The sequence below is a fragment of the Carassius gibelio genome, chromosome A15, assembly GCF_023724105.1.
Source record: "Carassius gibelio isolate Cgi1373 ecotype wild population from Czech Republic chromosome A15, carGib1.2-hapl.c, whole genome shotgun sequence".
Lineage (NCBI taxonomy): Eukaryota > Metazoa > Chordata > Actinopteri > Cypriniformes > Cyprinidae > Carassius > Carassius gibelio.
Genome location: NC_068385.1, coordinates 11,813,698 through 11,834,161, shown reverse-complemented (window position 1 = coordinate 11,834,161; position 20,464 = coordinate 11,813,698). Strand labels below are relative to the sequence as shown.

Genomic DNA, 20,464 nt, shown 5'->3' with positions numbered 1-20,464 from the left:
ATCACAGTTGGTCTCATGACAGATTTTCATTGTGAGTGAATGTTTCAGTGTTTCGCTGTCTCCAACTGAACAACATTATTTTTGGAACTTAAGAAACAACTTTTTTTTTTTTCAGACCAATAACTGGTATAATTACAGGTGTTACATTCATATTAAATTATCCAAAATAATGTATCTATGAGCAGTTAAGTAACATGACAAGTGCTATACAAGACATTTCAGAGAAGTAAAAAAAAACATTAAAGAATAGTTTGAAGTTTTTATTTTATTTTTATTTATTTATTTATTTATTGTCTGATGGATTCAGTTAAGCGCTCACAGAAGAAATCTTTCTGAAAAGTTTTAAGGGGACTTGGCTGTCTGGGAGTATCATGATTCAAAATGATATATTTTTACTTAATTGTACTGTACTGTATTTATTTACCACAACATTATCATAGCATATCTTAATTAAAAATGATGTTCCATCAGATTGCTCTGTTTTATTTGTCATTCGCAAACTTTGTTATCCGGTTTAAGGATTTGGGGTAATTTTATATCTTCTTTTTCAAAATACTTCTTCGCTATGCTTTAGAGAAAACATGGCCTGCAGGCTTGAAGAGTTCTTGTTGTTCTGTCAGATTAACACTCGGAGGAGCAGTGCGCATGCGCAGACTTCATTCCAACCCCGCTAGAGTCGAGTCAGAGGAGGGCAACGCCAGCCAGTTAGCATAGCTACTAGCAATGGCTTTTCATAACAACACCTTTGCTCTTCACTGCTGTCATCTGTGCACCATCCACGAGTGTTTCTGCACATGAGGACCTAACCACCGACAATCAATCCAGCAGAGCTACTTTGCAACAGCGAGCGCTTTTTTTTAGCCAGTATGCGATGGGGACAGACAGCTGTGGATTTCTACACGAATCTTTGCAGGCGGCTGCTGCTGAAGCAGAGGATGCTGCTAGGCTAGCGAGCTAGGCCTTCACATCCCACAGGAACCCTTCAATACTAGACCAGGCAGCAACTTCCAATCAAAATAGGGAAGATTTTTGCACTTAAATTAAAGTTTGAGGGATTCGTAAGCTCTCGATCAGCACCAGACATCTGGCGAGCGGTTTGCTTTTGTTGTTGATAGCTGCTAGCTAGCCGAGCATCGAGCAGCCAATCCGCTATCTTGTTTGATAATCGACCCGTTCACTATTTCCAGAACTGCTTCAAGACAGCAGGTAAACCCGACTGGGTTTGGTGAAGGCGAAAACTGCTGTCGGATTGTGTGTTAATGCTAAATTTCAGCAGTGTGAATGTGGGACAAAATGGAGACCCCGAAGATCCTGTACGATTTGGACACGTCTGGGGGCCTAATGGAGGTAAGTTAAGCCTGTCTGCCCTTCAGCTGTGCCTCGAATCACTGTCTTGTCAGAGTATGCCTTTATTAGGGATACTGAGTCATAATAAAAGCAAATTGCAGAATGGAAAACAATTCGTTTGTGGACATTTGCCTTGGTGAGTCTATGCAGTGTTGGATTGGGCCTGTTGCAGAAATTGCCTGCCTGGAAAGTACAACCGAGGACACATTTCTCTCTCTCTCTCTCTCTCTCTCTCTTTCTATATAGCTGATTAGATCTGATATTACTTGGAAAAAGTTTGACCTCCTCATAGTTGTATGTGAGCAAGTCTCTCTAATGTCACCCTTCATGTTAATCCAGAATCTGCATTGTTTGTGTGTCAGATTAGCATGACATCCAAAATGTGTAGTGGTAAGGTTGGAAATTGAAAGTGTGAAGCAACTCTCCATTGACATCTGTCGGTAGATCTTTGTGTAACTAAATTTTTGCTTAAAATGTATTTGATAATCTGTTCCAGCAAATTCAGCAGCTGCTCGCACCCCCACGCTCTGAGGATGGAGAGAAGAGACGCAAACCAGAGAGGGAGACCAGAAGAGGAGGCCGAGCCACGAACCACGACACCTGCGATAGCTGCCGCGAGGGAGGAGATCTGCTCTGCTGCGATCACTGTCCCGCTGCTTTTCACCTGCAATGCTGGTATGCTTCCAATGCGTTTCCGTAACTTGTCTTGGTTTAACAGTTGACTGAATTTTTCTTTTAGATTTATGTACAAGTCTGCTTATGCTGCTGATTTTTACATTTCTCAAAGATTGTTATCTAGTTGGCTGATGTGGCTTAAGAGGGTGATTTGTGGACTTCTTGAAAGCACTTAGTGGTAGTAGTAGTGGTTTGCACCAAATATAGTTGTTTTATAGCAAATGAACTTATAAGCAAAACATTAAATGACAACTAAAATGCATTATTGTTCAAAAGTTTTAGGGTTTTTAATAAATGGTTTTGAAAAGTCTCTAATGCTCACAAAGGCTGGACTTATATCAGAAGTACTGTAAAGTTGTGGAATATTTTTATATGTTGTCAGATGTAGTGTGTTTAGAGCTTTCATAGAATTAACTGTTTGTTTAATTGCTTCCAAAATAAAAGTTTTTGTTTGCATGTAATGTGTGTGCATATTTATTATGTGTTTAATTACACACTCATCCATATATATATATATATATATATATATATATATATACATATACATATACATATATATATATACATATATATATACACATATATATATATATATATATATATATATATATATATATATATATATATACATATATATATATATATGTATATGTATATGTACACACACATATAATATTTAAACAATTACTTTTGTTTTGGGTGTGATTAATCCTTTGACAGCACTAAATGTATTCCTTTGCCAAAGCTACATTTTCAGCATCATTACTCCAGTCTTCAGTGTCACACGATTCTTCAGAAATCATTCTAATATGATGATTTGGTACTCAAAAACATATCTTATTATCAGAGTTTAAAAACAGTTGTGCTGTTTAATATGACTGCCATTTAATATTACTGACACTATTGCTGTCACTACACAGAAGCTACAGTCAGTTTGACAGTTGTCATATGTAGAAACTTAATGCTGACACTTATCACACATAATCAATGTAGATTTCATGATTACTAACATTGTATATTTTTTTATGCACATCACCACTCCCTCATCCAACAACAGAGACAACAAAAATCACCTAGAAATGGGCATTTAAAACGTTTTTTGTTCACTATACTTCTTAGCTCTAACAGCCTGAGCTTTAAATAAAGTCTTAATGCACCTAAGAACAAAAATGTCCCTACAGCTGGGTCCTGTAGTTTATCATAGAGACTATGTCTGGATGGAATCACTCCTGCCTTATTTCATTTGAGGTCCATTTAATCCAGAATCTTGGTTTTTACTGCATTTTACCTGTTCTTATCACTAAGGGGAAGTAAATGCATTGTTATTCAACAACTCCTTACTGAGGGGAGATTTGTTTGGATGTACTTTGAGATTTTTATGCAAAAATATTTATTTCTATAGAGAAGTTAAATATTTAAAACAAATGTGTAAAAAGCACTATTGTGTTCTGAAACATTTGTTTCTTCACAGTAATCCACCTTTGAGCAGAGAGATGCTGCCCCCTGGTGACTGGATGTGTCATCGCTGCAGTGTGCGCAAAAAGGTTGGAAGAGTCATGTTTGCCATTGCGGTCTTGTTTTTGGAAACTGTACTGTTCTACTGTTTATCTATTCACAGTTAAAGGAATAGTTCACCCGAAAAGTGTCTGCTTTTATAATAAAAATAAATAAATACAGGTTTGGAACAACATGAGGATGAAGAAATGACAAGAATTTTTAATTTTGTAGGCTCTACTAGGCTATCCCTTTAATTTCCTGAGAAAGACACTAGATGCATGCAAATTCTTTATAATTAGCAATGCATGCAAATAATTAATATACTCAACATGTGTGCTATGATTTTTTGTTATTAGAGTAAAAGATACTTTAATAATGATAATTAGAGAATCTTTTGGCTTGGAACCTTGCTTACTAGTTTTAAGGAGCAGAGCTGTAGTGTGTAATTTTCTGGTTCTTTAGAAGCATGAGCAGAAGGCAGAGCAGGTGAATGGGGCGTTGGAGCGGCAGTTGTCCAAGCGGGCTTCCTCCCCTGCAGCGGAGCTGGAGCTGGGAACACTGCGTCTGGACGGGCTGCCCTCTGCCACTTCAGGAGGCCTGAGACTTGCTGTCGCACAAGTCCGTCTTCTGGAGCGACGCACAAGCAGCCGTCCTGGTACGCCCACTTCAAATGCATCCACCGACACACCTACACCGTCAGAACACAATGACGTTGATGAGGACCTGATGGACGTTGAAGAGGAAGTGCAGGGCTCTGAGTCTGAGAGTGCCACACCTCGCCTAAAGAAACCTTTTCAGTTGCTGATCGCCGCGGCCATGGAGAGAAACCCCACGCAGTTTCAGCTGCCCAGTGAGCTTACGTGCACCACTTCACTGCCAGGTGAGGCTCTCCCACACCATTATGTTAAGTGGTTAAAGTGTGCTTTGTGTGTTTTTATAGTTACACTTTATTTGCGTGTATCTACAGGCAGCAGTAAGCGCAGAAGGAAAGAGGAGGCAATGGGCAAGAATGTGAAGAGGCCACAACATGAGCTGGATCCCAGCGGCCTGGTCCCTCTGCCAGTGAAAGTGTGCTTTACCTGTGGCAAGTAAGGGCCCGAAAACATTGCACACACACTGACAGTATCATATTAATTATTTGCTGAAATAGAATTATGCAGTCATGATGTCAGAACCCAGAATTCTAATTTGCTATTGTTTCCCTCAAGATTTTCCTGTGGAATTTTTATGATAGGGTGTTCCCGTTTATAAGTAAAATAAGCTCCATGGAGCAGTTATGTTTATTTGTAAATACCATCTATAATAGGTTATAAATAATATGAAAATAACACTGTGACAGAATCTTAATGTCCATGCATCTCTAAATGGAGTCCCTTATTGATTGATTGTCAGTATTGTTGCACAGTATATCAGGTTCCTCTCTCTTTTTGCTTCGTAGGAGCTGCAGGGTAGCTCCTCTGATCCAGTGTGATTACTGTGCGCTCCTGTTCCACATGGACTGTCTGGACCCCCCTCTCACTGCCATGCCCACTGGGAGATGGATGTGTCCCAACCACGCTGAACACATGGTGGTTGGTGTCTTGTCTTTGATCACTTGTTGTTCATGTTAGGGATGTTAAACACCACATATTATTATTTTGCCAATAATAATAAGAGTTTTCTTTCTCTGTTGAGTTAATGTAGTATTTGTCACTTTTTAGTATTATTCAAGTAGCTCATTGAATTTAGTCTTTTAGTTTATGTTTTCCTTACACACTCATGAAATGATGGACTATAAAATGAACACATTGTCTTTACATCCTAGCTAAACCAAAATAGCGTGCCCCTCAGCACACGTTGCCAGCTCTTCGATCAGTTCCAGGAAGGATTGTCCCAACATGCAGTCAAAGTGGACTTCCTGCGCTGGGTTCACCGCCAGCACCATCCCAACCGCAGAGGTGTTCGCCACATCAAGAAAAAGACATTGAAGGTGGCGTCTCATTGAGCAACGTGGTTTTTTTATTTTTTTATTCTCAATTTCTAAATTTTATTGGATAAAGTTTACACTTGTGAGTGCGATTTCTATAACGGTCATTACATTACAGGGAGAAAAAAAAACACATAATTACCAGAAAGATTCCTTTGCAAACATAGCAGTTTTGAATTATGATTTTGTTATGTTTATATGTGTCTGTAGGTCCCCAATGCCATTAAAAATCACTACCAAAATCCCCCTCTGCTGGTGGGTCAGGTGGGTCTTCGCAATGGAGAGCTGGTCACAAACGGTTTCATGGAACAAGAACGTTCTTCTCAACATTTAACTGGCGAAGAGGAACAAGAGGAGGTAAATGCACTGTATAAAGTGATTGTGCAACAAATCTAACTGCTGTAGTATTATTTTGAATGCAAAAGTATTTTGTATCATTCCTTTTTTTTTCTCTCTTTTTCACAGTGGCTTCGTCATGTCATTGCACTTCAGTGTAGTATTATGAAACATTTATCTGCTAAGCAGATGTCATCTTCCCTCCGGGACTCGGATATGTCAGATGTGAAGACACAGGAATCTATGGAGATGCAGGATCTCAGCTCTCAGGATTCTGAGTGCCTCCAGCCTAGTGGTACACAAGTTGGCCCCCAGGGGGCCCCTGTGCTGCCCTCTCTGGCACCCAAACAGCCTGAAAGCTGCAGAGAAAACTCTTGTCAGGGTGACGCTGACAGTCCAGCGGAGAAGGGTACTGGAGTGAATGGGCCAGTGGTGTGTGACAGGCCCAGCAGCCCCTCTAGACTACAAACACCAGCACTCTCAGAACCAGCCCTGCCCAACCATGTAGACATAAAGACTGAGAACAGCAGTCCCCTCAGCTCCTGTATGCAGAGAGATACTCCTTCATCTACCAGCCTTGCTTCAGACCTGCCTGCCCATCATAACAGCTCAGCTTCAGGGCTGAACAGCAGCTTGTCATCTCAAAGTAAAGGTATTTCAGCCTACATCACTCTATACATTATTTTCTTTTTCTGCTGTGCTCTAGAATTAACAATCACCATAATCCTCGTATCCCCACAGACAATTGGGTAATGACCCTTTTTTTATATATATCGCACAAGAATGTTCATGCAATATATTTACTATGATTCAATGGTTTGTTTAGTGTTTTTGAAAGAAGTCTCTTAAGCTTGCCAATGCTGCACATATTTGATTAAAAAAAGAAAAGTAATTTATTAAAAACCAAAATTTAACTAATTTATAAAACTGTTTTCTTATTTAATATATTTAAAAATATAATTTATTCCTATGATTGCAAACCTGTTTTTTATCATCCATTACTCTTCAGAAATCATGCTGATTTAGTGCTCAAGAAACATTTCTTATTGCCAGTTGTTTTTTCAGGATTATTTGACTAGAATGTTCAAAAGAACAGCGTTTTTGTTGTTGTTGTTTTTATATATATATATATATATATATATATATATATATATATATATATATGTATGTGTGTGTATGTATGTGTGTGTGTGTTCAATTGAATGCATCTTTAATGGATAAATGTATGTGTGTGTGTGTGTGTAAAGCTTATGGACCATACCTTTTTAAGGTGTTTTTTTTAAAGCTGCTGTGCTTTTGTCTAAAATGTTATTAGCATTTGACAAGGTTGCTGGATAAATACAATAAGAATTTTTTCCCCCTCAAAATTACTAATAGAATTGTTAAAAAACTGAATCATTTAGTGGAATATGAATCTGAGAGTGTTCCAAAGCCAAAACCTAATATCAGTTTTGCAAATTAAAGTGGAGTTTGAGTTGTTTCTTCAGTCCACAGAATTGACTGTCTATGTCTTGTCTTTCCAGAGAACAAAGTGAGTCCTGATGTGATGCCTGCTGGGAAAGGCTCAGTGCTCCCATCCTCTATCGGCAGCTTATACAGCTACATCAAGAATGTGGTTCAAGGCGATGCAGGTAAGAGACCCACTTCAGTCAGACTTGTTTTTTTCAATGAAATAATTCAATAATGAATAGAAATGATAGTCTTGCACTGGTTTTGAGGAATGAAATTCTTTGTGTTGTAGAAGTGGACATCAATGTGCTGGATGAGGAGTTTATCAGACTCCTGGCTTGGCAAAGGATCCAACAGCTGTTGTCTCCCAAATCACTTCAACCCTCAAGTAAATGTGGGATTCCTCCAGCCATAATTGCCTCGCTTCCTAAACCTACCCCTAATGCAGACGGTAACTGAACTCGCCCATTACGTCATTTTGAGGATGTGCTGTTGCCCTTCCAATCATAATATAGCAAGTCTTTGCTCTTTTGCAGCACAAAAAAGGGACGTACAAGCTCGAGCAGTACTGTGTCCTTTAACAGGAAAAGGGGCAGCTATCAACATGTGCTTAAGGACCCTGTACATCGGAACAGGTGCAGTTTGCTACAAGCGACGTTACATTTGCATTATTTAGAAAAAGATTCGTTGAGGTTCATGCTTTGTTTTTGTTTCAGGTGCTGAAATGGATGTGTGCCTTACAAACTACGGTCATTGCAATTATGTTTCTGGGAAACATGCCTGCATCTTTTATGATGAAGTGAGTTTTATCCCTAATTATGCTTCATTAAAGGCACTCGGGATGCTCATTTCAATTGAAATGTCTTGATTTAACGGATAAAGGGAGATGAATGCTTCTGAATGTTATTCATTCTGTTGTAGAACACGAAGCATTATGAGCTTCTGAACTACAGTGAGCATGGGACGACTGTAGATAACGTGCTTTACTCATGTGACTTCTCCGACAAACCAAACATCACTTCACCCTGTGGGCTCACGTCCAATGTACAAAACAGCATCAGTGAGTACCGCCCATATCTTGTTTTTGTAATGCGTGATATGATTGTAGTAATGCATTATATCTGTTATGGTAAATCCACAGGAGGTAACAGGTCAAGGACATCGCTTGGTGAAATGTGTGCAGAGACCGTGATGGTGCCCGCTGGTGGTATGATGAGCAGCCTGGCTCAAGGAGGACCCAAATCACCCTGCAACTGTAAAGCTAGCAGCTCTAGCCTGATAGGGGGCAGCGGAGCCGGCTGGGAAGGCACTGCATTGCTCCACCACAGCAGCTGCATCAAAGTGGGCTGCATGCAGTTCCTGTTCAGCATCACAGAGTTTGCTGGCAACCAACCCAAAAAAGAGGAGACGTCCACCAGCGTTAGCCAAGAAGAGACTGAAACGGTTGATGCACAGACTTCCAAACTCCACCAAAAACCAGTGCTACAGTCCAAGTCTGTATCATAACCCCTCTTCTCCTTCAAGATTTCAATGGACAGTAAATGCAGTTCGGATAAGAGGAACTTTGATAAAGCGGTTAATTCATTCATTTGTATAGAGGTATTTTGGGGGCTGGGTGTTACGGACAAAGTGTTTGCACATTACATTTCTATCATTTTTTTTTTTATGCAAAACCTTTTGACTGAGAAGCAGATGTTCAATTTTCCTCTAAACCTCACTTGATGACACCACACCCTGTATACTTTGTGTCAGTACAAGGAGTTTTTATGTACTCTTTTGAACTATATATTTACTCCACAAAATATTTTATTTTGTTATAAAAACGTATTGTTCTTTTTCTGCAGTTTTTGCACACTAGGTAACTATATGCAGAAGTGCATACATGTGCAAATACCTTTTGTAGGATTTACTAGCAGAACCGTTGTGCGTTCTAGTTTCTTCTGGAACTGTCCATTTCTCTGTAGTGTTAGAACCTCTACAGCCTTCGTTGTGAAGTTCATTTGTGTATAAAGCTAGTTGTTCAACTAAAATTGTTTCTCTTGCTCATGTACATGTGACTGAAGTGTCTTTTTATCAGCAAGAAAACATCTGACATCTGTGTCATTACATTGTAAATATATAAAGATTTTTAAATACCAGACCATGGCGTGGTTTTTGTTTATAATTCAACCAGAAATTTAAATTCTGACACTTACTCATAATCGTGTTGTTCCAAATCTGTATGACTTTTGCCAAAACTAAGACATTTTTTTTTTCAAAATATCTTCTTTTTGGGTTGACAAAAGTAAGCCATTACATTTAGGAATGAAATGAGTGTGAAAAAAATGCTTCCTCATGCAAGCTTGTGAAATTTCCGCAACAAAGTAGTTATTTGCTGGTGGGGTTGGGGGAATACTACTATGGAAGTCAATGGCTACCTTCAACTGTTTGATAATCAACATTCTTCTAAATATCTTAATTTGTCTAAAGCAGAAAAAAAACTAACTCGTACATATTTGGAGCAACTTGAGAGTGAGTAGGCTTAAATCATTTTAAGTTATATCGGTTGTACTTTCCCTTTACCAATGTGTGTAAAATTGAAGAGATAAGTTACACGTGAATTTTGGGATGGACTTTATTTTACAGTATGTGTATTACATGTACTTAGTGTACTTGCAGTGTAATACGAGGTAACTACATGGGGTAGGGTTAGGTTTAGGGGTAGTTTCAGGGTCAGTACCTAGTTACATAGTTATTGTAATTACTATAATAAGTACATAGTATGTACATGAGTAACAGGACTGTAAAATAAAGTGCTACCAAATTTTGTTTAGCAGGTGGTGAGTGCTTATTACAAGCAAGTGAGCTGATTACAATCACTGTATTGAATGTGTGCCTTTTTCCCCTCTTTTTTTTTCTTATAAAAATTCAGTTATGTTGCTGCTATTATTCACAGCCTACTTTATGTATTGGGATTATTAAGTAAAGTCATCTGATTTCCCAGTCACTTCTATTTTATCCATAGTTTTTACTGAAATATTCAGACATCGGATTCATGTGGTCCCAACCATGAGTCTTTTATAGAAATAAATAAGTTAAACCTTTAATACTGTGATCACTGTACCCAGTTATCAGTGTTATTACTGACAATTAGACATCGCAAAAGCAGCTCGTCCTGTTGATCCAGTTACTGCAACCTGTTGGGCTTGGCAAGCATTGTAACCTGATTGTAACCCCGGAATAGACACTGGGATATTGTGCAGTGTTCTTTTCTTAGCCTTTGTTTGTTGTATTTTCACATTCGAAATGGCAGAAGAGATATTGTTGATCGCGGGTGTTGCGATTGCGGTGCTGATGATATTTCGTATATATGTACGTGGAGAACAATGCAAAAGTAAGGCTAAACTGCATGGCAAGACGGTCATCGTTACAGGTAAACGCGCCACTTTATATTTCTTTTTTAAGAACTAGTTTCAAGTCCACGTTTGTGATCCGTTTAAATCACACTTCATGTAAACTTTGTGCAGGTAGTAACACGGGCATCGGTAGAGCCACAGCGGCGGATTTAGCGCGGAGAGGCGCGCGAGTCATTCTGGCCTGCCGTAACCTAACACGCGGCCAAACTGCTGTCGCTATCGTGCAAAGAGTGAGAGAGCATTGCCTTAAAATCTATTTGTCTGTGAGGCTAAGTCACTAAATGCATCTTATTATAATTATAGATCATATGTTTTGGTTTCCTATAAGGAAAGTGGAAGTAAAAATGTGGTGTTCATGGAACTGGATTTGGCCAGTTTGAAGTCAGTGCGCTCCTTTGCAGAGACCTTTCTCAAGACAGAGAGAAGACTGGATATTCTCATCAACAATGCAGGTTTCGTTTAAGCATATCATATCATAAAATCTAATATAGGCCTCTTTAATTCTGTAATTATTATATACACTAGCATTCAAGAGTTAGGAGGTGGCAAGATTTTTGTTTTTGAAAGACGTCTCTTCCAACGAATTATGTATTTCTTTGTTCAAAAATACAAAATATGTAAAATATTTGTTTGCTACTTTAATATTTTCTAATATAAACCAGTCTGCAGTGTCAAATGATCCAGAAATTATTCTAATATGCTGATTTGTTGCTAAATTTCTTATAATGATAATATTGTTGCAGAAATTGATACTTTTTCAGTTGTTTTTATTTTTTTAGGAACATTTGAAACCAAAATCTTGTAACATTATCTCTTTACTGTCACTTTTGATCAATTTAATTCTTTAACAAAATTATTACTTTTCTTCCTTAATGTTCTTACTAACTTTTGAAACTTTTGAAAGTTAATGTATATTAATATATATCAGTAAAAACCCACACTATTTAGTGTGGGCTCCATTGTATATCACTGCATGTAAAACCATCCTGCTGCTGGTTTTGTGAGGAATATTTAAACAAAAAGTATGCCAACTCAATATTTCAGACAGACTTCTATATCAAGTCCATCTATAATGCATGTAATCTGTATTTCAGGAGTTTATATGCAGGGCACTACTGACGATGGTCTTGGTCTTATGTTTGGTGTCAACCACCTTGGTCACTTCCTTCTGACTAACCTATTGTTGGACAGATTGAAAGAGTGTGTGCCAAGCCGCATTGTCACTGTATCTTCATATTTACATAATTATGGGAACCTTGACTTCGACACACTTCGCACTCACAAGGAGTTTGGAGTAGGTGATTCTCCTGCGAGTGTCTTCTGGATATATTCAAACAGCAAACTGTGTAATGTGCTCTTCACACATGAGCTCGCAAAGAGGCTTCAAGGAACCAACGTGACCTGTTACAGCCTCCACCCAGGTCTGTGTGCCTCTAACATCATAACTGGTATTTTAATTTAGTATTACATTTCATATGTAGACACAGTTTGAATCAACACAACTCATTTGAAGAATTAAAGCATAAACCTATATTAAACGGTTTTTAGCATCATGAACATTTCTGTCAAGTGTGTACAAATGTTTGACTTACCATATATATTTTTTTTTAATGACTTGCCATCCATACCAACACGTTTGTTTCAACAGGTGCTATAAACTCTGATCTGACCCGTAATTTGACTAAAATGTCCAGAAGGTTATTGAAACCCGTCGCAGCTCTGTTCTTTAAGGATGTAGAGGCTGGTGCCCAGACGACTCTATACTGTGCTGTGCAGGAGGGCATTGAATCCCTGAGTGGCAGGTATTTCTCCAACTGTGATGTGCAGAAAGTGAAGCCCAAGGCTCAAGATGATGCTGTGGCCAAAAAGCTATGGGAAGTGAGTGAGACATTATGCGGTCTGTCCTGAATCTTGAATTGGATAGTAGCACTCAGAATATGTTGTTCTTACTGCACAAATTGCAGGTGTACCAATGTCGATTATATTTTTTACTAAAATTGTCTGTCTTTTACTGATTTATGAAAAGAAAATAAGACATAGTTGTAGTACGACACATTTCATTGTTTGTTATATTGTCAAATTCATTTGAAATAAAACCCTAAAATAATTTTTAAATTCAGTGACACAATCATTAAAAAAAACATCATTAATTTTCAAATTAAGTAACCTGCTTGTTTCAGTATAAAGAGAAGATAAAATACTCAAATGCCTAAAAATGTATATTTTTGTGATCTTTAAAGGGTCTTTAAATGTCTGTTTATAAGGAAGATCACTACTAGAGATGTGATAATACAATACAAATTGTGTACGTGTTTTGTTGTTGCTAAAAACATTTAAGTAAATTGTTAATTTTTGCTGTAGGTGCTCATGTTGTTGTTTTTTACTTTTTTTAATAATATATGGTTTACAATAAGATTCAATATGTTAACACTAAAAGCAATACTTTACAGCATTTATGAATCTAGATTACTGCTAATCTCTAAATACGAATGTTTTGTGCAATATGCAAAACTTAGTATCAATATATTATAAAGAAACATGAGTTAACAGTGAAATTAGACTAGTTTAATAAATGCTGTAAAATTGCTCATTATTACATGATACAGTTGTGGCCAAAATTATTATTTTTTAATTCACAAAAACGTATCCTTTCTTTGAATAATGAGGTCAATATCATTATGAATTTTTTTTTTTCTCTAATACACATTGGCCACAATTAATTGCACCCTTTTATTGAATGCTTTTTGGGAAAAAAAAACATCAAACTCAATTTTTGCACTTGCACTTTTTCCCATTTTCCAACATTCATAAAAAGGGTTCCTTTATAGGTTAGCTCATTCTTTCAATGGATATATATTCAGAGTGACACTGACTATCACTGTATCCATTGATAGAATGAGCTAACATATAAATACTTTTTATGAGAGTTGGAAAATGGAACAAAGTGCAACAATGGAGTTTGATGTTTTGGGTGATTTTGCTTTTAGTTTTCTCCAAAACTATACAGTAAAATGCCCTGAAAATTAATACAGTTATAGGCAGGGTCACTCTGAATACATATGATTTGAAAGAATGAGCTAACCTATAAAGGTACACTTTTTATGAGCTTTCTGTACAATAAAAACAACGACCAACAAAAATAAAGGAAACCTCAACAATTTTTCCCATCAAAACATGAACATGACTGTTTTCTACAATTCGCACTGAAACAATAATAGACTAATATTTCTAATGGCAAATAATGTATGTTATATAATACTATGTGTTTTTAATGAGCTAACCTATAAAGGTACACTTTTTATGAGTGTTGGAAAATGGGACACAGTGCAATTGCAAGGATGCATTTTTTTTTTTTTTTTTTTCACAACTACACAGTAAAATGCCCTGAAAATTAATACATTTATAGTCATGATCACTCTGAATACATATGATTTGAAAGAATGAGCTAAAATATAAAGGAACACTTCTTATGTGTGTAGGAAAATGGGACACAGAGCAATTGCTAGGAAAGAATTATTATTATTATTATTAATTTTGTTTTTTGTTATACACACACAAACATGAAATAAAAGAAAACAATGAATGAAAATCATTAATATTAACATTTATAAACATTAATAAACGATTTATAATGATTAATGTACAATACAAACCTTTATGTAGCCTACAAAATAAAGTATTTAAAAAATTTTTGTTTGTTAAATTTAAATTTTAAATTTAATGTTTGTTAAAATAAGCAAAAGTATAAAGGAAACGTGTGTATGACAGCTTGTTTATATGCATTTTGACTTCTCTCAGCACCCGTACCGTAAGTATATTATTACACGCGCAATATCATACTGGTTGTTATAGTAGAATATTAGATTTGACCATTATACTTAGTTGAGCGTGTTTTTTTTATTTTATTTTATTATTATTATTATTATTTTTATTTATTTTTTGCTTATGACTCGCGAATGTAATGTTCGGTTAACTGAAATAAACCAGGCTTGATGACGTATGCAGCCTGCAGATGCGCATCAGTTTGTCGAAACGAAAGAGAAAGTGCTTGGCTGTCTTTGGCTGCTTGCACAGCGAGCTCTTTGTCCGACGATGAGATTATACAATATGTTTTGGACTTTTGGCGGTCTTATCCTAGCATTTTTATGCTTAGGTATTTGTAAATATTGCTTGTATAGATTATTTCTGTCATGTCACCGTTTAATTTTTCCTTCTCCTTTAACTTACTCCTCTACTCGTATTATGTAATATAATGCAAGATGTGTATTTTATATAGGCTATAAATCATAAGTATTAGGTAAATGAATGCGTAATAATTTTAAGAATACAACTATCAGAGGAGTTTTAAAGTCACTTTTATATAGCAAGGTTGTTTATCATGGAGATTGTGTATACGAGGAATTTTATTTTCAGTTTCGTTTAGCTCCATATTTCATTTCCAATTAATTGAGTATTGGGTTTATTTATAGTGTTATTATTCTCATTATTTTCTGGTTTGTTTGTTTTGAGCAGGTGTAACTGGCTCACAGTCTCTTTATGATGTTCAGTGGCTTCCTTGTCTGTTTGTGGATGAGCATGTTCGTTTAAATGAAAAAGGCCACATAGAAACCAAGTACATCAACAGAGAGGCTGTGCTTCAATTTGGAAATGTTGGCGACAAGCCTATACACCCTACTATTACCTTCCTCGTCACAGGTGAGTGAAAGTGATTTGAAGTTATAACCTTAATAAAGGGCTCTGTTCTTTAAAGAATATATTGTGTATTAATTTGTTGTGTATAATAATGCAGCCTCTAAAGTGGATATGAGGCGTTATTTGGAGGGAAGTAAGGATACACTTCTCTGTGAGATCCGTAGATACAGCACTGGAGGGATTGTAATGCGCTGGCCTACTGCAGGAGCGCAGGATCATAACGTCTGGTTCACCTGTACAATACGCCATACGCAAGGCTTGTTTGTCATCACCTCCTTCCTCAGACACGCAACTGCATCTCCTGCCCAAGCACAGATTGACTTCATGGAATGGAAAGAAATCAGTGATGGGGATCTCCTGACAACATCAGGTAACCATCAATCAGGGGTGTTTCCTCCTAGGAAGCAAGGGAGGCAGTGCCTCCTCTAAAAATTGGAAGAGAATATAATTAAAAATTAAACAATGCAAATATTGAATTTCCCCAGCATTTTTAAGTCATATTCAAAATTCAAATGACTTGAAAACATGATCAGTTAGGGCTTTTGGTGAGTGCTCAGCTTGGTTAAATTAAAGGAATATATTAATGTGTGTGACAATAATGATACCTGCAATGTTTACTGAACTTTGATTACTGATTACTTGCTGAACATAGATAACAAATAAAATATAAATTAAATGTGCAACTGCAAACTAATGTAAAAATGATTAAATACCACAGACTTTATTAGAAATGACTAACTATTAATAATTAAAACATTTTTAATGCAACAATACAGAACAGAATTGGTTATTGTTTTGTTAATAGTGCATGTAATGTTTATTTATTGTACCTGAACAATACTGAAAAATAAGTTGTTGTTGTTCTTAATTTTTTTAATGAATGTAATGTTTAAAAAGAAACAAACTGGATGAAAAACATATATAATTTAATAAACAGAGCAACAAATACATTAGTTAATGTAAAAATACAAACTAGAAATTGTAAGTAAGTAATGTGCATTAATTTAACCTGACAAATACTGAAACATTTTATTCTTAAAGTTGTTATTTTATAACAAATGTAAACATGCTTAAAAGGCACTAACTTAATGAGAAAAAAACTAGGAATGAATAAATACAACATTAATTACATTGTTAATATAAGCATACAAAAAAAAAAACAGTTGGTTGTTGTTGTCAACAATAGGTATAACTGAACATGAATGTATGCACTAAAAAACACAAACTTTTGCTCCTCATTTCAGACCACCACTGTAGTCAAGGGGCTCTACTTCTACTTTTTCCCCAACCATGTTTTATTTCATCCTGTCTTCCTCGTGTTTTCCAGCTGTGATGGTTGTTTTGACTCAAACACCCTCAGTGAAGGTGAGATTATCGAAGGAGCCAAACCTGCACTGTAAGTTTGCAGTGGATCATAAACTGCCTCATGCAACAGTGGAGTGGAGACTGCAGCAGCACGGGGAGCGCAGCAAGCTCTTCAGCTATTCCAGCCGCACGGGGAAGACAGAAGGCAGCGGAGTAGATGTCCAGGCCATTTCTGCCGGAAACGCCTCCATTAAACTTCCCCCCACCAGTATACACAGCGAGGGCACATATATCTGCTCTGTGATGGTTCCTCCTCTCAATGGCAGCCAGGATATTTCTCTTACCATAAGTGGTGAGATGACTTACTTCTTTGTATGGATAAAATCAGCTAATACATTTTCAGAATCAGAATCAGAAATCAGAATCAGAATCAGAAAGAGCTTTATCACCAAGTATGCTTACGCATACAAGGAATTTGTTTTAGTGACATAAGCTTCCAGTACACAGAGACAACAACACACAGAAAAAAGAAAAAAAAAGAGATTTACAAATTGGCAAATAAATAAGTGTATAAACAATTGTGCTATAAATGATAATGGAATAGGATTGAGTGAGATGCAGGAATGTTCTAGGATGGAGGGTTAACAAATAAATATAAGGATATTATATTTTTCCAAAATATATTCTTTTGTGCTACACTGAAGAAACGCATTCTTAGGTATGGAATGACATGAGGATGAATAAATGATGGAACTATCACTTTCTCTTTCAAAATCCACAGAACAACCCCGTGTGTCTATAAACGTGATTTCCCCCTTGACTTTGACACTTGGTAAGGGCGAGAAGCTAATATGTGATGCAGAGGGGTACTATCCATTGGATGCAACTATTGAGTGGTACATTGAAGAATCTGGAGGCAGCCCTACATCTCCGATAATGGAAAATGTACGGTACTTCAGTCATCAACATCACAAAGATGGCACATACTCGCACTCAGCCTGGTTCTATCTGCAGCCTGGCCTGGAGGACTCTGGAAATAAGTACACCTGCAGAGTATCCCATAAGTCCTTACTCAGTCCTATCCACAAGAGCTTTTATCTCATAGTTAAAGGTGAATAAGATGCAACACAAATACAAAATTATTTGAACAATTGGACAGTCCCCAATTATTCTTTAAATTAAATATTATAAATAACCACTAGGTGGCAGGCTTGATGTTCCATTATGACAGATTGTCAGCACTCTTCAATATACTTTTTGCTTTGTTTGTTGATCACAGGACCTGACTATACCATGTGGTATTTCGTCATAATTGCTATGCTAGTACTTCTTTTTTATATATTTGCTGGTAAGTCATTTGTTGTTTATAAACCACTTTATACATTTTTATCAACTTTATTGTGCATCCCTCATTTTAATTGTTATTATTTGATGTTTGTTTTTTTTACATCCTGAAAACATGATGCATTGTATATTCCTATGTGATCTATATAGTCACTGTAGCATGTAACATAAAAATCTTGGTTTTCCACTTAGATGCATATCAAATTTCCAGTTTATTCTCTTTAAAATGAAGAAACGTACATTTGAAAATAGTTTGTTGAGGCACCTCTTTGCATATTTGTGGAATACCATGGCACCTTGGAACATGTACAATAAATGCATAAACATAAACAATTATTAATAACATAAAAATAAATTAAACCATGAACAGTATATTTTCGCTATATTGACACATGTATGTATAAATTATAAATAAATTGTTATATATGTATATTATACATATATTTGTTATTGTAAATTCATATTTAGCCAAAACAAATCTTGTTTGTAGTCAATTTATTTCAACTGTATTAATATATTTAATTATTTAATAAGTTATTCAATTTTATTTTTATTGTACACAAATATTTCCTGATTTATTTTTCTTAGAGAAAACAATGTAATACACATATTTATGATTGTAATATCTCAGAATCGTGCATCCAGGTCACAAAATATTTTTTTTTTATCACTAGACAGCGATAGTGTGGTTAATAAATAGAATTAATTAAGGCACTCTGTCAAAGTTTAAATGTTATCTGGAACAAAATATTTTTTTTCACCTTTCAGTTATTCACCTGTGCAAGTCTCATCTTCTATTTTTTTTCTCTCTCTTTTTCAGGTAGAAAATCAGCAAGAAAGGTGAGAATGAAGGTGTAATAGAATAGTAGCAATAACATTTCTAACAACATCCTTTGTGCAAATTTACATGAACCCCAGGTGTGTATGAATCTGATTGAGATGAACGGGCTGTCTGTACTGTTTATGATTGTGTATGTGTGAGAGCTGTGTGTTTTACAAGCCTGTGTGTACATGTATGTGTAACTATTGACATGTGGAATTGTGACGTTAGTGTGTGTGTGTGTGTCTTTGCCATATGTCCAGTCTCACACTGTGTGTTTATTCATGTCTCTTATGTGCAGAGGTTGTTTTGAGAACTCATTCCTGAGGACTTGAAGTAGAGCGTCATGGAAACTGACAACACATCCCTCCCTTCTTCTCACTTTCTCCCCTCATCCCAACGTTTCCTCCTGCTGCTGCGTTTGCCAAGATCAGGTGCTCTTCAAGAGAAAATGGGGAGTGTTATGTGAGGTGTAATTCCAGATCTCATGCTTTATGCCCTTGTTTACTATGGGTGATAAAGCTCGGTGGCTCTTTATGAACTGAAGAAGAACTTGCTTATGACTTTCTGGGTTGTATCATTTTTGGCATCTATTGATTTTAATGTCAATTTGGCATTAATGCAAAGTGCACTACTGATGTTTTGATCATTTTAAGTTATAAAAATAACAATATAACATTGAATGTGAGGAAAGGTATAAATGAGTGTTTTGGCACTTCAGTTGCAAAAATAAATTGAATATTTGTAAAATGTTTGTTTAATTAGTTTTACGTTCTGATTGCATCAAATTTAAATATATCCATCTTCAGAGAACTTTGTGTGATGTTTGCAACGCTGTTTTCCACTCACAGTGAAAGCCAACACCAATGGCCTGAGGGGTTTTTAAGTATTCTTGGCTAAATACTCATCTCTGGACCACAGTGCCCCTCTGTGAGGCATCTCCCTGACTCCCAGTTAGCTACACTATAAACACTTCACTCAGGAATGGCAGCTGTTCCCAAATGGCACTTGGTACATTCCCCTTCTCCCACAGTACCCTCCTCATCTCTCTCTCACTCACTCTCTCTCATCCCAGCCACAATGTTTTCAAAAGCACAATGGAGCCATTATCAGGAACTTTATACTTGAATTCAGAATCCCTGGTTTTATTAGTAATGTTATTGTGCATGCGTTGATTGAAATAATAGGTTTTGTTTTATTTCAATGACTATTCAGCGGTGATGCTCACTGGGCTTGTTGTAAACTAGCATGCCTGGTGGGTCAGCAGCCAGAGGAAGGTCAATGCTCAGTGCTCAGCTGCCCTGGGACCCTATGAGGCTTATGCCTTAAAAAAATCAAGAGTCTCTATTACACCAACTGCATAAACGATGGGCCGCCTGCCCTTGCCTCGTGATCTGTTATTAGCCCCGTCGGTTTCCATTTGACCTGATGACATTTTATACAACAGTGGCTTGTTTTATTTCGGTTAATGTGTTGTGGAAGTTAGAAACATTTTTCTAGCACAATTTAATCAGCCGAGCTGAATTAAAGAATGATTGGGGTTGATTAAACCTCTCTGAACCTGCAATAGGCGACCATGTGGCGCTTGTTTCAGCACAGATGGGATTTAAAAACAAACAGACCTCATCACTCTGGGAG

At 36.6% G+C, this 20,464-nt stretch overlaps 3 protein-coding genes across 4 annotated transcripts; all 3 read left to right on the top strand.

Annotated features, from left to right (window-relative positions):
• The first annotated feature begins 609 nt into the window (after positions 1–609).
• On the top strand, positions 610–9,408 carry LOC128029208 (PHD finger protein 12-like). The gene is made up of 15 exons (XM_052616834.1): positions 610–1,347; positions 1,844–2,022; positions 3,494–3,566; positions 3,982–4,399; positions 4,487–4,607; positions 4,958–5,090; positions 5,324–5,488; positions 5,696–5,842; positions 5,951–6,473; positions 7,345–7,452; positions 7,563–7,721; positions 7,807–7,905; positions 7,987–8,069; positions 8,192–8,330; positions 8,412–9,408. Exons 1-15 carry the CDS (start codon positions 1,282–1,284, stop codon positions 8,774–8,776), a joined length of 2,778 nt encoding a protein of 925 aa, XP_052472794.1. The 5' UTR covers positions 610–1,281; the 3' UTR covers positions 8,777–9,408.
• A 1,034-nt stretch (positions 9,409–10,442) lies between these two features.
• dhrs13b.1 (dehydrogenase/reductase (SDR family) member 13b.1) lies at positions 10,443–13,019 on the top strand. The gene is made up of 5 exons (XM_052616836.1): positions 10,443–10,682; positions 10,777–10,895; positions 10,994–11,117; positions 11,760–12,086; positions 12,314–13,019. Exons 1-5 carry the CDS (start codon positions 10,556–10,558, stop codon positions 12,571–12,573), a joined length of 957 nt encoding a protein of 318 aa, XP_052472796.1. The 5' UTR covers positions 10,443–10,555; the 3' UTR covers positions 12,574–13,019.
• Positions 13,020–14,689: 1,670 nt separating this feature from the next.
• LOC128028536 (tapasin-related protein) lies at positions 14,690–19,639 on the top strand. 2 transcript variants are annotated; one of them, XM_052615774.1, is made up of 8 exons: positions 14,690–14,818; positions 15,178–15,360; positions 15,455–15,727; positions 16,685–17,014; positions 17,444–17,773; positions 17,942–18,010; positions 18,827–18,846; positions 19,128–19,639. In XM_052615774.1, the coding sequence occupies exons 1-8, from the start codon at positions 14,758–14,760 to the stop codon at positions 19,137–19,139; spliced, it is 1,278 nt and encodes a 425-aa protein (XP_052471734.1). In that variant the 5' UTR covers positions 14,690–14,757; the 3' UTR covers positions 19,140–19,639. The 2 variants fall into 2 exon arrangements, with proteins under 2 accessions (XP_052471734.1, XP_052471733.1); XM_052615773.1 differs by having other exon boundaries at positions 14,704–14,818; positions 15,175–15,360.
• Positions 19,640–20,464: the final 825 nt, after the last annotated feature.

Bases quoted from the DNA above. Each gene is read 5' to 3' on its own strand.
- LOC128029208 (XM_052616834.1), top strand. From the start codon at position 1,282: ATGTGGGACAAAATGGAGACCCCGAAGATCCTGTACGATTTGGACACG. The intron at 1,348-1,843 runs GTAAGTTAAGCC...AATCTGTTCCAG, and splicing joins CGTCTGGGGGCCTAATGGAG to CAAATTCAGCAGCTGCTCGC. The intron at 5,843-5,950 runs GTAAATGCACTG...TCTTTTTCACAG, and splicing joins GCGAAGAGGAACAAGAGGAG to TGGCTTCGTCATGTCATTGC.
- dhrs13b.1 (XM_052616836.1), top strand. From the start codon at position 10,556: ATGGCAGAAGAGATATTGTTGATCGCGGGTGTTGCGATTGCGGTGCTG. The intron at 10,896-10,993 runs GTGAGAGAGCAT...GTTTCCTATAAG, and splicing joins CTGTCGCTATCGTGCAAAGA to GAAAGTGGAAGTAAAAATGT. The intron at 12,087-12,313 runs GTCTGTGTGCCT...TTGTTTCAACAG, and splicing joins CTGTTACAGCCTCCACCCAG to GTGCTATAAACTCTGATCTG.
- LOC128028536 (XM_052615773.1), top strand. From the start codon at position 14,758: ATGAGATTATACAATATGTTTTGGACTTTTGGCGGTCTTATCCTAGCA. The intron at 15,728-16,684 runs GTAACCATCAAT...CGTGTTTTCCAG, and splicing joins GGATCTCCTGACAACATCAG to CTGTGATGGTTGTTTTGACT. The intron at 18,011-18,826 runs GTAAGTCATTTG...TCTCTTTTTCAG, and splicing joins TCTTTTTTATATATTTGCTG to GTAGAAAATCAGCAAGAAAG.